Here is a 16674-nt window from a genome sequence, read left to right as displayed (position 1 = left end):
CGGCCATACAAAGTCTGAATTGGCACATTGAATGACTCACCAGTCGCCAGAGTCATAGACCACAGATGGCGAGCAGCGAGCAGGGATCAAGGGAGCGGCTATGTGCCATGGCTGACAGTAGTTCATGTGGGGCCGGGACTCTATAACTGTGAGCCCCATCCAATGCTGTCATATGATTGACTATGGCACTTAGCCATGTCACTTAACCGCTCCTTTGCCCAACCCATAAAGAAAAAGCCAGTGTCACATTAAAGACAATCCCGCCCACTGCTTAGATATTGTCACCTTTTACGTTCTATGTGCAGTGGAAATTGACCAATTATTCCTAGATACGATATTGGAAAAAATTATCCAATGAATCCACCATTATATCAAAACAAAAAAACAATGGAATCTGCCAACAAAGAAGATAAAGAATAAAGAGACATAAGGCGAGCACAATGCTCATTATCTTTATTATCAAGGAGGAAAAACTCTATCAGATGGAACTTAATCATCCCAGAGAACCATTACAAAACTTGGACGGCTCACAAGCACATAAAAACCGAAGCTTTCTCTTTTTTTCTTCTCACCAAACTCCTGCTCTCCTAAAAAACCATATCAATAGCAAAACTGTAATCATCCCAAAGGAAGACCAAGACCTCCACTCCTCCAAGCGTCTTAAAAGCCTCCCCACCATACAAAAACTCGATTAACACTACTCCGAACCAAAAGAAGACGAAGAAGAATAACAAAACCAACAACCAGTTCTCTCTCTCTCTCCCTTAGATCACTCACCTTAATAACTACTAAACAATATATCGAAGAACAAAATTGGGACAAATAAATACAAAAAAAAATCCACCATGATCTCTCTCTCTATGCCTCACTCTTGTATCAAAGTTCTAACCAGGAAAAGGCTTCTGCATCAAAAATGTCCAGATTCAAGCACTCGGTGAAGATGTCATCGTCTTCCTCTCCATGACCAACAAGGCCACTACAATGATGGAATCCTGGGAAATCCACAGTATCCAAACACATGCTCGGATCATCAGCAAACAATGGCAAGGAAAAGCCAGCAATATCATCCATGGACAGAGGAGCCATGGGGACGTTTTCAAACTCATCTAAGCACATTGCCGCGGCCGCTGAATGATCCTCCTGACCACCTCCGCGATCCTTCATCACAATGTCATCCATTGTTTTCTTGGTCTTACTGAAGAAGTTCCCCGAAGCAGTTTCAGAGGTAACAGAGATGTCCAGAACAGAGGAAGGAGAGGAGAGGCCGAAATGGCGATTGTCATCCTCGGAGACGCAAGACATCGATGCCACCAACGATGAAGTCTCCACGGGGCCGAACTTGGCCGCTGTGGCGGCCATCCGATTGTTGCTTCCGGCCAAGACAGAGGACGAATGCCTTCCCTCCATCTCCCTCGACGCCCTCTCGTAGGCTCTCGCAGCTTCCTCGGCGGTGTTGTAGGTGCCGAGCCAGTCCCTCACTCCCTTCACTGGGTCCCTGATCTCCGCTGCCCACTTGCCCCATCTCCGCTGCCTCACCCCCTTGTACTTCCTCGACTTGCCCTTTTCCGGCGGGAAATAGCTCGATCTCTTCATGGCGGACTCCGATCCCTGGTTCGGATTCTTGGTGTTGTCGTTCTTGGCATTATAGATCTTGGAGGTCTTCTTCCTGGAGCTGCTATCTGCAGAGCTCTCCGAATATAAAAAGGAGGCCGCACAGGAAGAAGACGGGTTTGGGATGATGATCTCCTCAATCAACCTCTTTCGAACAGCGAAACCCGAGATCCCACCGAAGACGGGAGGCTGCCGCCGATGCCCGCCACTATCGTCCTCATCGCTCGACGATTCTGTGGCGTCCGGGTCGTTGCAGATGACCCGGATCTTCCTCACACACACCCGCACATCAACAGGGAAAGGTTTCCTAAAAACTTTCTTCACCCCTTTCTTCAAGCATTTATCCTGGTTGAGGGCTTGCCTCTGAGGACCCGGCATCTTCCCCAACCGCCACAAATACAAGTTCCGATGAAAAGAAAGAAACCAAAAACGAAAAGATGGGAAAAAGAGACGAAGAAGAAGAAATGAAATGAGATCGGGGGGCGAAAGAAGGAAGATGGTTGGTACTGTTATTACGTGAGAACGCCTCTGAAGAACAAGAAGACAAGAGAATGGAGAGACGATATCTCTTTGCACCTGCTGCTTGCAACTCGAAAACCAACTCTGAAAAGGGAAACAAAGCTGGTTCGGATCTTCCATAAGGAAAGAAAGTAAAGCGTTGCGACCAAATATAGCAGGAAAAACAGCAAAGAGTAGCAACTCACCGATTTGAAGCTAAATGCATGCCTTGGTAGACTCGGTCGATGTGAAGCATGCGTATGAAAATCAACAGGAAGAAGAAGACGCACGAGAAGGCGAAACTCCAGAGCTGTTGTGCTCCGATCAAGATCTCAGCACCAACCGACATAAATCCCTCTATTCGCTCCTTCCACCTCCTCCGCCGAAGCCGGAACCAAAACCTCAGTGCTAAAAAAAAAAACACTTCCCTTTTCCTTTCCTCCCTTCTTTAAACTCCCAGGAGAGAGAAAGGACTAAAATAACAGGAGAGAGAGTAACCAATAGACAGAGAGGACGAATTGGGTAGGTGGGTCTTGCACTCTTACTGACTGCCTTTTTTATTGAGATTTTGTGAATGTAATATAAGCCGAGGGAGAGAAGAAAAGTAGTTGCCTTACGGAGGGGATTGAGGAGCCTATCTACGGCTTTTTGGGGGTTCTGTTCTGCTCCTTTGGATATCACAAAGAGGCTCTGCAACCGCAACAAAACCAAGAAGGAGTTTGAGAGAGAGAGAGAGAGAACCAAAATGAATATTGGTTGGTTAGGAAGACAGCGATAAAAGAGGAGAGACTGACCAGAACCTCTCTGCTTCTCTCTCGCCACCCCTCCTCTCTGGCGACGACGTCCCTCTCCCTCTGTGTGGCCTAAAACCCTTCCCTCACCTTCTCCTCCACTTATCCGTCTTTTTGTCGGGGCGCACACTTGCCTACGCGGTCAAAGGCGTTACCCATAGGCCAGGCGTAATAAATAAATGAGAAAGTAAACGGGGGAAAAGAGAAAAGCTGCCGTAAAAAACACTTTCTGACACAGCCGGATATGTCACATGGACACGACGACAAAGACACGTCACATGATATTTTTTGTGCAGTTTTTTTTCTTCAAAAATGATATATAAAGGGACGCGACACGAGCTCAACTTTGAAGTATCCTTGTAGGGATGACAGGGGACTTGGGAAAACAACCTTGAAGGTTAAAATCAAAACCGTGCAGGGATGGACTTAAGCGTTCTCCCATCCCACATTACCGCACCCAGTTCTCAATTTTTGTTAGTAAAATAATTAAAATATCCCTCAACGGTTTAACCTCTTTTAGGGATGGCAGTGGATTAGGAAAAAATGAAGCCCCACCCTGCCTCGCCCCGTTTGGATAGGGGACGGAGGACATGAAACGGAGGCAAGAATGGAGGGTAGAATTTTGAGATGGGGCAGGGGTTGGGACCTTGTTTCCTGCATCCGCCTTGGTTCAGGGCCATCCCTGCATCCTTGCACATGAGTGGATAAGTGCTTGATGCTTTTTGTGCCTATCACCAAACGATCTTGTATAGGGTTTTCAAGTTGTTTTTAAAAGTCTGTACATATTTGTTCTACAATCGATTTGCTAAGAAATCACACTTGGATCATGTTTTTTAAGAAAAAAATATTTTTTTAAGAAAAAAATAATTTTTTAAGCAATGAATATTTTTTAAAATTATATACCGCTGATTTTTGAATCTTATAAAAACCTAAATTGATTTTGGAATCGGACAATCCAAAAGTCGATTCAACAAAATCAAGCACATAGATCACGTGTATAGCTAGATTTAAAAAAAAAAAATCTTTCCAAAGCCCGGTAGACACGTAAAGTCATGGACATTTACCCATAACTCATCCATGTATATCTAAAGAGAGAGAAAGAAAAGGCATGCTGCTACACTTGCTAGTTATGGTAACGATACATGAAGGACGCTAGACGAGCTTTAACTTGAAGTATCCTTGTGACATAAAGAGAGAGAGAGAGAGAGAGGAGGCAGAAAAGGCATGCGGTTGCGGTTGCGGTTGCGGTTGCACTTGCACGTTATAGACCATTGCACCATGCATGAGGCATGATGCCATTAGCATGATATGCATACCATGTGCCATGCACCCACCTGGGGGTGGGCATCAGCCCGGCCTGCTAATGGACCGGGCCGGCCCAATGAACCAGTTCGGGCCAGCCCATTGAGAAAACCCTGGCCCACAGTCAGCCCGTTATATAAAACACAATGTATATTGTATACATTATATATATTATGTTAAATATAATATATAATGTGTATAATATATAATAATGAGCTGCACCAGGCCCGCCCACTTCGGGCAGGGCTAGACCAGCAGCCCAGTTCGGGCTGAGCCAGGGCCAAATATAATGGCCCACGTCCGACCCGGCCCAGTGCCCACCTCTAGGTTCACCCTCCAACCCGAAAAAAATAAAATATTTATAGGGGTGTCAATGGGTCGAGTTTGGTTCACACCCAGATAGAACCAGACTTGGACCTGATTTTCAGGTATGGTGTCAGGTTCAAACCACTACTATAAGAGAAACTATATCAGGATCCGATAAGAACTACATGAACCAGACCCAGACCATAGTAAAATAAGGTTCTTTATCATTTTTGCATTGAAAAATTGCAGGTCTTAATTGACACTCGGGTCGGGCCCAGGTTTGGTATAAAATTTCACAAACTATACCTGGATCCATGTATTAATCGAACGTTCAGGTCTGAACCCCGGTATTAATCGGGTCTTTCCTTAAAATTTTAGCTGTTAATTTTGTTATCAATAAAAGTTTTTAATTTTCAAAGTACCTTCAAACTTATTACATTTTGAATTCTCTCCGTAAAGGTGGAATGAAAACCTCTTTTTTTTTTTTATAGTCAAGCTGGGGTTAGGCAGACCCAAGCGGTTCATTGATGAATAGAAAGGTATACAAACTTCACCCATTCATAAGTGAGTGCCAATCAAGGGGTGGTCTTTCCAAGTTTTTTTAATACCACCCCTAACTAATCTAGCAAGATCTCTAATAAAAAATCAATTTGATACTTTTAAACCAAATTTTGGTTCTCAAGATTGTACAAAGTGTTTAGCAAAGGAATAGGATGCTTAGGGCGGGTCTCCTTCCAACACCCGGCATAAACCACCAGCCAGGTCAACCAGACCCGTCTCTCTCATCAAACTTTCGGTTAAGTGGGTTTTCCCCATGCCCCCCATTCCCTATCTTGTAAGTTTCTAGTTTTTGTGAGGCACCCTGCCTCCATGTTACCTCCTTCCTGATCTTGCAGCATATAACCAACGTGCCACTCCCTACCGTATACGATGTGTATACTCAGTTTTACCTACTCCCTACCGCACCCTCCTACCATTAAGAGGAACTAATCACTCATATAGAGAAATTGGGTTCTTCCAAACAGTCTATATGGTAAGGAGATACTGATTTTCAATGTTTCATTAACTGTTTAATCATGTTTTTTTTATAAAAAAATATGATTTTGTGAGCTTTAAAATTTATCAATTTTTTGAGCTATTGATTTTTTAACTTAAAAAACCTACTCACATGTCATAATTGGATGATTCAAAAGAGATTCTTCCAAAAACAATAAGCCTCCTACCACTAGGAGGAATGAATCACTATGTATATATAGAGCTGAACGAAACATCAACATTACTAAGACAAAGGGTCAACAAACGTTGAGCCCACGAGCAAACAAACAACAAACCCAAAGCAAGGGCCGAAAATAGGAAAGAAAAAACAGAAAAATATAAGGAAAGAAGTCAAAATTCTGACAAATTCATCCAGGGTCAGGAGGAAAAGAGGGCGGCTGAAGGCGGTGGAGACCAAGGCAGTAGAGATGCAAAATTGCGTACACATCAGCCAAGATGCAATGCACAAGCTTATTGAAAACAACCGAAATTTGACGGAATATTGCATTGTTGTGGGTCATCTAAACAACCCACCAGGTAGTGAGGAGCCAAGTTCTCCAGATCAGCCGCCATCTCTTGCAACTGCGCACCTACGGTGGGCCCCACAGAAGATTGAGCTCGAAGGAGTCCTGTCACACATTGACATTAGGTTTGTTCCATGTACTCTTGAAGAGATCCACAAAGATGGGACAAGCCCAAAATAGATGATAGGTGGATTCTTTCGCCGCATTGCACAGGACGCACCGACTCAGAAGCTAAAAACCCACTCTTTTGAGGAAGTTGTCCGTCTGGATCCGATCATGCAGAATCAACCAAGCTAAAAACCAAGAACGCGAAGTTGGGCCTTTAGCCCATAACAAATGCTCATGTAGCCAGTCAGCTCCAGGAGGAAGAAGAGACCGATAAAGAGATTTGGTGCAGAAAGCACCGCTAGGCGCAATTGCCCGATGCAAAAGCTGGGCAACAGGGTCAGGATCACCCTCATTCATGAGGACGAAACACATAGCTTTAAGCCACATGCGACGCAGGTGCAAAGTAGGAAGTCTGTGTTGATTATGATAAAAAAGAACTACTCAAGGGAGTCATATTTAGCATACAGTAAGGGAGCGCACAAATGGTGTGCCATCCAGTATTGCTTCACGACGAGAGCAATACTTATAAGTCTCGGAGCAAGAATCCCCAGACCCGCCATACACGCAAGGAGCATCAGAGAATTCCAACCCACCAGATGGCGCTTAGCCTGAGGATGACAACTAGACCAGAGGAAATCCGCCATCAAATAGGAGAATTTCTTCTCAATGTCCGTGGGCATCAAGAACATAGACATAAGGAATTTCGGGATAGAGGATAAGACGTGTTTGATGAAAAAGGTAGGAAGCCTTCTAGGAAGAAATTTTGGTCTGGATTTTTTGAAGAGTAGCATTCCAAGCGGCTGAGGGGATGCACGTAAGTTGCAAAGGGAGACCCAGATAGGAAATATGAGGATTCGAAGTAGCGCAGTCAAAAATCTGTTGTCCAATGTTCAACAAAGAAGGGGAAACATTGAACATGGACATGCAACATTTACTGTCGTTTAAAGATAAACCTGACAGAGAGAGGAAAAATTGAATGATGAGCTTGAATCTCAACATTTGCTGCACGAAGGAGTGACTGAACAGGATCATATCGTCAACATAGGTGAGAATATGATGGGAAAAATTTTGGATGCTGAGGGGATCAATAAAGCCATAATCTACAACCCTCTTGAATAAAACCACAAGCTTCTCAGCAACGACGTTAAATAACAAAGGGGAAAGAGGACAGCCTTGCTGAATACCGCACCCAAGCTTGAACTGTGAGCCTCTAACTTCGTTGATTTTAAACAAAGAATGAGCATTTGAAACCAGCTTGCACACCCATCGAGAGAAACGATGATCGATACCGAAGTTGTCAAGCATATGGAATAAGAAAGGCCAATGAATCGAGTCAAAGGGTTTATGGAAGTCGATCTTGAGAGAGAAAAAAGGCTTGCCGCTGATATTGAAAGAGTGCAGCACTTCTGAGGCCAAGATGAAGGAGTGATGAATTCATCTAAGGGGGATAAAAGCGAATTGGGAATCCAAGAAAATTCGAGAAGCGACATATCTGAGCCTATTAGCCAAAATCTTAGCAATAATGTGGTAGATCCCCTCCAAAACCGAAATAGGATGGAATCTCGAGATATCAGAAGATGCCACGTTCTTAGGGATGAGAGAGATAATGGCTAAGTACGTGTGGACTGACAACCGACAATTGCGATAGAACTCAACGAAGACTTTGATAATGTTATTCTTAGTCCAGGACCAAAAGATACGGAAGAAGTCCATGGGAAAGCCGTCGAAGCTAGGAGCTTTCCAACCTGACAGGTCCTTAATAGCCGAAAAGATCTCATCATCAGTGAACAAAGTTTGCATGGATCTAGATTGAGCTAGGTCAATAGACCGAACAAGGAGAGGACCAATAGAGCCATCGATGAAGGGCTGGGCAACATAAAGGGCCTTGAAGTAGAGAAAAACTGCGGGGATGACATTGTCGACAGAATAGGTTACTCCCTCACTGAAGATAAAAGGGATAACATGCCTCCTATGCCGGTGCGAAGCGAAGGAGTGAAAAAAATCTGGTGTTGACATCACCAGCGGCAAGCCAATGCACTCTCGACCGCTGCTTCCATCGAATTTCATCCTTGATCTGCCAGGTTTGCAAAAACAGAGAAAGCGCAATAGATCTTGCTTTTAAGCTTTGAATAGAGAAATCGAAAAGGAAGTTCGGGAATGACAAAGAGTGATGAACAACAAACAACTCTTGTTCCTAGGCATCCAGTTGTTGGAATTTGCTGATGCTATTAGACCGAAGCCAAGCTTTAATGTCGCGGGAGAGAAGGAAGAGCTTCACAAGGCAACAATGATAGCTCTAACCGCATTGGAAGGCCTGTTCCATCAACGACCGACCACATATTTGAAATTTGGCTCCTTCAGCCACCACTGTTCAAAGATGAAAGACCTAGTAGAGGAAAACCCTTCCCCCCAATGAGTAATGACCTGACTATGTTCAAAGACAGGAGGAAGAAGAAAGCAGGTGATGTCAGGAAGGATCACCAGAAGATCTGGGGAGACGAGCACACGGTCTAGCAGTTTACATCATAGACGAGATCATCTATTAGACCATGAGAAGGCCTCACCAGCGGGAGGAACAGAGTAAAGCTGGGGCAGTTGGACAAAATCCTGGAAACCCCGCTTAGATGCCGATGGAGAAACAAGAAGGTTGAAATCATGGATGGACAACAAGCAGTTAAAGTCCCCCATAAGAAGGTGCAACTTCCCTAAAGAACCAAGAACCCTTCTCAAATCAGTTCAAAAAGCAGAGCAAAGGTGGGGACAGTTGAGACCGTAGACAAAAGTGACTACAGCATGGGAGGCCCCCACTTTCAAGGGGAGAGAAAATGATAGGGAGAGCAAGCCTTCGTCAACTTGGGAGATGCCCAAAGAAGGCTTACCGAGGATAAGAAGAACACCAATGTAGTGGACCACGGGATTAAAAAAGAAATCGGCCCCTCTCCAAATTTCAGAAACAACAGAGCGAGAAACCACAGCCATTTTGGTTTTGCATAGGGCAATGAGATCTGGTTTTTCTTGGCGAATCCAGCTTGCCAAGAACAAACGCTTGTTGGGACAGTTCAGTCTCCTGATATTTCAGCACAACACCTTCATAGCTAGAAGCCAGCAAAACTCTGAGGGGTGCGAGTTCTTGTAGAGCGCCTAGGCTAATAATCAGCAAGGGAGGCCGAGCATTACGGGAAGCGGTGGTGCCCACGACGGGCAAACCAACATCGCCTCAAGGAAGAAACAACTCCAGCACCAGGTAAAGGGGACAAGGAGGCAGTCGGGCGACCAAGAACGGTCTCTGCTTGGAGAGCCACATAGGAAGGCAAAATGTCAGAGATTGCAGCAACAAAAAATAGCATGACGTCAGAAATATGAATGAGCTGCAGATGAGGAAGAGAGACTTCGAGCAATCGGGCAACATCATCCACGTTGATGCCCAAAGGAGAGGAGGGATGACTGAGCCCTACAGGTGGGTGAGCACCTGCAGGGGAAGAAATGCCAAAGAAAGCGATGTTGGGCTCGCAAGGTGAACCTTGGTCGACCGACATAAATGAAGTAGGGCAACGAAAAATGAAAACCACAAGGAGGGGGGGGGGGGGGGGGGGAGAAGAACCTGCATGGGGATGACAATGCTAATGGAGGCATGACATGAAATGGTATTGAAAATCATCACATGAATCGAAGGGTCATCAAAATGCCTGCATGAGAAAAGGATCAGGAACGAATCCCCACACTGAGACTTACGAAGGCTGCACACGACTCCAAAAGCAACCAAAAAACCTTGCAAAATGGTGGCCTGGAGAAGTGCACGAGCTAATGATGGCCCAACGGCTCTAAGAGGGGGGGATAAGGAGACTTAAGCCTGGGGGAGCGAGCAGGTGGCAGACTTTTGAGCAGGGGAGCCATCATCAAAGGGTGGGAACCCAGAAGCCTCAAGAATGCCAACCGCGGATGCTCTTGGCAGCTGAGAAGAACGATAACCAAGAAACCTCCAGAGCGGGAAAAAGAGCGAGGGTGGATACCAAAGCAAGTGAAAACCGAGAATACCACCAACCACACCATGAGCCACCAAAGCACCTCAGAAAGGGGCACTAGAAGATAAATGCGAAGAAGATTGAGGACGCCAAGAGATCCCTTGCAAACCACGAGCATTGAGAGACAAAAGGAGAGAGGACGACTTCCCAGAAAAGCAATCATCGATGAGAGGAATTCTAATGCACTTGGGGGCATCAATCCGAGATAGAGATGGTGGCTGAGAGGAGCAGGAATCGATGAGACCACCAGGCAAGCAAGAGCTGCCACCGAAAAGAGCTATTGACGAAGAAGGACCCGTCAAAGACCGCACGAAGGATTTTTCGGTGAACGTCATTGGCAATGCAGGCAACTGGCCGGTTGAAACCCAGAAAGAACCAATTTTGATAACCAAAAAGGATGACTTGGGTTCAAGCAGCTTGCCAACCTGCACCCAAGGAAAAAAAGAGGTGCGGTGCCGATGCTTCTGAGAACACCTAGGACCCTGGCTGAATATCGACTTCTGCCACAAAAAGAGATAGGGAGAACTATTGACACAATGACGCTTTCAGACAGGATGCCGTTAGGAGAGGAAAGAGGAGGCACAACGGTGACAGGCGGCACACTTCTGAAAGTTAAGGAAGAAACATTCGACACATCACCAGTCGCCAGGCTTCGCGCAACGCAGCTCGACCCGAGAGAGAACACTTGAGAAAGAGTGTTGCCAGGAGGGCTTAACATCCTGCCAACCCCGAGCATTGCCCCAGCAAGGAGAAACACGAAAGAAAAATGGTTCACGCAACAAAGCTCCCGCCGAGCAACTCTGAAGAGGCTCCCTCCTAACGGCACAGATGAAGTACCGGATGTCCAAGGAGAGAAGCGAGCCGAAGGTTAGACAAGAAGAGAACACGACCGAAAAGGATGAGAATAGATTGAATGATAGACGGAACGGAAGGGCAACATTAAAACCCTATCGTCGTAGGTCAAAAGCAGCACCCAGTAGAAGGGCTTGTTGGTTGACGTGCAGAGGATGGTTGAAGTTGATACCTCAGAAAAAATATGGCGAGGAAGACATGGAGAGAGGCTTAGGACGAGGGGATTGGTAGAGAGAGAGAGGGGGAGGTCAAATCAGGGTGGGAGCGCAAAAGGGGGGGGGGGGGGGAGGCAGAGAGGAAGGCTAACAGGCATGGTCGAGAGAGAGAGAGAGTATGCCTCTGAAACCGCCAGAGGAGGATACCAGACAAAGAGAGGAGCAGTGGTGACGATGGTGGTCAGAGAGAGAGGAAAAGTGGTAGCTGTTAGCTATCATTTTTCTAGCCTACCATCATGCTACCATAAGAGAACTGGCATTTTTGGGTTGTTTTTAACCCAATATATGTTTGGCATAGTGGATTTGCTGGGAAATGATATTTAGATAATGGGTTTTGATAAAAAAAATATTATTTTTAAGCCTTAAATATTTATAAAAGTTTTAAACTGTTGATTTATATATCTTATAAAAACCTATCTGTTAGTTGGAATCAAACCATCCAAGAGTAAATTCTTATAAAATCAAGCATGTAGAACACATTCGTATGGTCATATTTAAAAAAAGTATAAAAAACCCCTTCAAAAGCCTGTTGGATAGCGGTAGGCCAAAAAGTTGGTGGGCAGCTACCACGTAATATATATATATATATATATATATATATATATATATATATATATATATATATATATATATATACAACAACAACAACAATAACTATGCCTTCATCCCAAAACAATTGGGGTCGGCGATATGAACCAAAAAAGAAAATCATTCTGGGTCTTCCACATGAATCCTTCTCCTCTAATCATTTCTATCCAATGCCATGTCCTCGGTGAGGTTCAAAGCATTCATATCCTATCCTATCATCTCCATTCAAGTCTTCTTAGGCCTACCCCGACCTCTTTTAACTAATATATTTTCCCATTTCTCCATCCTTCTAACTGGAGCATCATTAGGCCTTCGTCGAATATGTCCAAACCACCGTAAACGATTTTCTCTCATCTTATTTTCAATGGATGCAACGCCTACCTTCTTACGTATCTCCTTGTTCCGAATCTTATCATTTATTGTATTTTCACACATCCATCTAAGCATACACATCTCAGCTACACTCATTTTTTGAATATGATGTCTCTTGGCAGCCCAACATTTCGTACCATATAGTAAAGCAAGCCTAATTGTCGTCCTATAAAACTTTTCCTTCAACCGCAATGACATTCTACGATTGCACAACACTCCAGTTGCACTTTTCCATTTCATCCACCTAACCTTTATCCTATGATTTACATCTCCATCAATTTCTCCATACTTTTGAATGATAGATCCCAAATATTTGAAATAATCATCCACCGGTATTTCTTGCTCACCAAGCTTCACTACACTCACATCACTACTTCGTTGCTTACTAAACCGACATTCCATATATTCTGTCTTACTCTTACTCAACTTAAAACCTCTTGCTTCCAATGTCTGTCTCCATAATTCTAACTTAGCATTAACCCCAGCTCTAGACTCATCAATCAAAACAATATCATCAGCAAATAACATACACCACGACACATTTTCTTGAATTGATCTCGTAAGCTCATCCATCACTATAGCAAATAGGAAAGGGCTTAATGCAAATCCTTGATGTAACCCAACCATTATAGAAAAATTGGTTGTCACCCCTCCACAAGTGCGGACATTGGTTACTACTCCTTCGTACATATCTTTAATTATACTAATGTACTTGAGAAAAACATGTATTGTCGAACTCATAAGTTGTTTGACACAGACTTGTCAGTGTTTTTAGTGTAAAACTCCATCACTACTCATCCCTTGTCCACTAAGGATAGTTTTCTATTGGCTTAGGTCTTGCAGCAAAAGATGCTCACTTAAGGTATCAAACTCTTGACCACCTTCAACTTAAAGCTTTAAAGCGACCTACCTAGCCAGGAACATGGAGCCCTTGTGATAGCACTTTGTTGATCCACAAGCATTGTTTTTTTTTGTTTTAATAGTCATGGAAACTACAACATGATGCTACAAAATGATAACAAAAATAAAAACTTCAAAAATTGGTATTGACCTAACATGTTAGTCCGTGTAGGGTAGTGGCACATTTTTTTGTGCAACCGTATTGCGTGTAATCACTTTACTCTTTGGATGGGGTTTGGTCGAGAGCATACCAGGTCCAAGAGACCTTCGACAGAAAAGCGTTTAGGTTTCCTTAGAGGCTTTCATAATCAAAATGAACGACACCTAAAACCCACAAATAAAAATTCCCTAAGACAATCTGAACTGTTCCTTTTGCAACCACCAATTCCCCTTCATCCAGAAAATGGTACGGCACCAGAAAATTGTATATATGAATCTGCTCTCAATCTGGTGCTCCATGCTATCAAAGATTCTCTCCAATAATAAGAATGCAACTTGGCTGACTTGGTCTTTTCTTTTGAGACGACCATCAATTGGGAAAGCTTCACTTGCGAGGCGGTGGAAGTCTATAGGGTACTGTTCCTACTGAATGCAAAAATGGACCTTTCTCTCTCATAATCTATTGACTGCAATACACTTACCACATATGCCTGGTTGGTGCCTCTGTTAAAGAGATATTGGATCAATGTCCAATTAGGCAATCGGATCCCACGAGTCCCCAGATGAATCTAGATCAAGCTTATGAGGTGAAGTCTCTCAATGAGGGGAAGACTCCTAACGCAAATGAGATGGGTGATGAGATGAAGTCTCCTATTGAGAAGAAGAAGACTCCAAATGTAAATAAGATGACCCACTGGGATAGAACACCTAAACAAATAGAGGTTTATCCTAAGAAGTTCTGTAATCTAAAACCTCATGTAGCTCTCCATATAAAGGAACCTCATTGAGAGAGAGAGAAAAAGAATATTTATTTTTCCTTCATGGACGTAGGCCTGCATTGGGTCGAACCATGTTACATCTGGCTCACGTGTGAATGTGTGTGTGCTTATAGCTATTTCTTTCTGGTATTAGAGCATCTGTGATCCCACAATCTACTCTAGCTCATTCACCCAGTGTTTTTCGATCCTCATCTTTATCGTACTCTCCTTAGAACTTGACATCCATGACTACAAAAATCTGATCCATTTTCCTTGCTTCCGAATCCTTCAAGCCTGCAACACTTCTTGTCAGTGAAGTTGTCTACAAACAATGTTCTCTTGTGAGAATCTTAGTTTTTCCTACTGCTCAAAAGCTACAATCTCATAGCGCACGTAGATGAAAGAAAACCATGTCCTAATGAATATGTGAGTGTACTTGAAAAAGTGGCAGAGAAAAATCAAGAATACATTAAGTGGGAGCAGAAGATGGATCAACAACTGTTAGGCTGTATCTTGTTTTCGTTAACTGACACTATACATTGTCAAGTTGTGGGGTTAACTACCTCATTTTGTGTGTGAAATTCGTTGAAAAAAATGCATACTCATTCTAGAGCCAGAGTGCAACAACTCAAGTCTCAATTACAAATCCTGAAAAAGGTTAAGATAATATCACTAAGTTATTTTCATAAAGCCACAAACATAGCTCATCAAGTTGTGATGGTCGGGAAACTCTTAGTGAGGACCTTCATATGCACGTCCTTGCAGGACTCCCCGTGAGTGAATACGAATCCTTGAGAATAGTTCTAAACACTAGAGAAGACCCTATTATCCCTGAGGATCTTCTGGGCATGTTGTTGGTTCATGAGGCTCAGTTGCATAAACTATAAGAACCCGAACCACATGCAACCAACCTAATGTTTAAACCGTCAAAACTAAGAGCAATTAACCGCATAGAGGTCGTGGCACTCAGAACCTGTTCAACCGTCCACGCGGTAGAGGGGGCGATATCCAAATCGGTCTGGTCAAAATCATGGATACAATCCCATGAATCCTATTGGCCCACCGAATCCCTTAGTTTGTCATGCATACAGAAATCAATGCCACATTGCTACTTAGTGTCATACTACGTGCCAAGCATGTCATAAGTAGGGACACGATGTGCTTCAATGAAAAGCGTTTAAATTTCAGAGCATACAATGCGAGCTATTTGCTAAAACCAAAAAACCCTAGATTCATTTATGTTGATCTCTTTCGAACATGCTTTTTCCACTTTAACTGATTTAGAGTTCTGACTTTTATTTCTTGATTGTTCTCCATCATATGATGCTCTTTGCAAATGCACCTTCATCCTTTGGGTCATTAGAGTGATTCATTTTGTCATTCACATTACTCTTGCTTTTATGGATAAGCTTTAAGTGGGGAATTATTAGTTGATTAAAGGAATTATGAACTGGTCATTTTAGCATGTTGTTTCATGTTTCTAATACTCTAAACTTATTTTTACTGGCAGTCAATGGACTGGAATGAGCATGAACAAACTGAGGAACAAGACGCCACAAATATTGCTGGTATAGATGGAGAGGGCTGTGAGCAACACTCTGAAAAGAAGGCAGACCATGTAAACACCGAGGAACATGAATGGGACCGTCTTTTACGACTGAGGTGACCTGTTATTTCCTTGGGCCATTTAATTATGGTGTATAACTTTTATGTTCCTCAGTTTACTACGATCTGATGTGCTTAAGTTGAAATAATTACTGATTCTGATGATTGGTTTTATCTTTTCTATTTGCCATCTCTGTGTCTGTTCCTACAACACAAGAAATGTTTTGATTGGAAACTATGTCATACAGAGATGGATACAGGTATGGGAAACGTCATGGATGCACTTGGTACATGTGAGTTATGTAAAATTAGGATACAGGGGAGCATATATATATATATATATATATATATATATATATATATATATATATATATATATATATATATATATATATATATATATATATATAGAGAGAGAGAGAGAGAGAGAGAGAGAGAGAGAGAGAGAGAGAGAGAGAGACAAAGTTAGGAGCCTACCGTGAGCGTGTCATGAAGAGGGTAACACTAAATTCTATAAGACAAATGAAATCCAAATGCCATAAACAACCATATCATAGATAGATGAGAAAGACCCAAGAAGTAAAAAATTAACAATTTTATTAATAAAAATATACACAAAAATTAGTTATCCTCACTACAAACACTCATACATACCTAATCTACGCATCACTCTCTCACCTATACACTCTCTATAAGAGAGAGAGAGAGAGAGAGAGAGAGAGAGAGAGAGAGAGAGAGAACTATCCTAACGGCTAGCTGGTCAAAACAGTTTGACCAAAAAAAGAAAAATACAAAAATACAAATATTAGTTATTAAATAATGACTAAAAACAAAAAACAAAAATACAAATGAAAATTTGTATTCTACAACTATAAGTATACATTGAGTATATTTAATCTAAAGACTAAATGTATACCAAGGATATACCTAAAATGCAATAAAAGAATACAAAGAATTTAATGAATCATGCAGAAGATGGTGAATAGTTCCCTGACTTGGGAGATACTCATTATGTGACCACCAATCTA

General features: G+C 42.9%; 1 protein-coding gene across 2 annotated transcripts; it reads right to left on the bottom strand.

The window, feature by feature from the left end:
* Positions 1–429: 429 nt before the first annotated feature.
* On the bottom strand, positions 430–2988 carry LOC149831982 (ethylene-responsive transcription factor ERF118-like). Of its 2 annotated transcripts, XM_090014238.1 has the most exons (3): positions 2904–2988; positions 2316–2799; positions 430–2214 (listed from the first exon to the last, which is right to left on the bottom strand). In XM_090014238.1, the coding sequence occupies exon 3, from the start codon at positions 1987–1989 to the stop codon at positions 877–879; it is 1113 nt and encodes a 370-aa protein (XP_089870364.1). In that variant the 5' UTR covers positions 1990–2214; positions 2316–2799; positions 2904–2988; the 3' UTR covers positions 430–876. The 2 variants fall into 2 exon arrangements, with proteins under 2 accessions (XP_089870364.1, XP_089870365.1); XM_090014239.1 differs by having other exon boundaries at positions 2316–2966.
* Positions 2989–16674: the final 13686 nt, after the last annotated feature.

The sequence above is a fragment of the Nuphar pumila genome, chromosome 7, assembly GCF_984573655.1.
Source record: "Nuphar pumila chromosome 7, dmNupPumi1.hap1.1, whole genome shotgun sequence".
In the NCBI taxonomy this organism is placed as follows: Eukaryota; Viridiplantae; Streptophyta; class Magnoliopsida; order Nymphaeales; family Nymphaeaceae; genus Nuphar; species Nuphar pumila.
The sequence above is the reverse complement of the archived record's forward strand: the minus strand, read 5'-3'. Positions and strand labels throughout refer to the sequence as shown.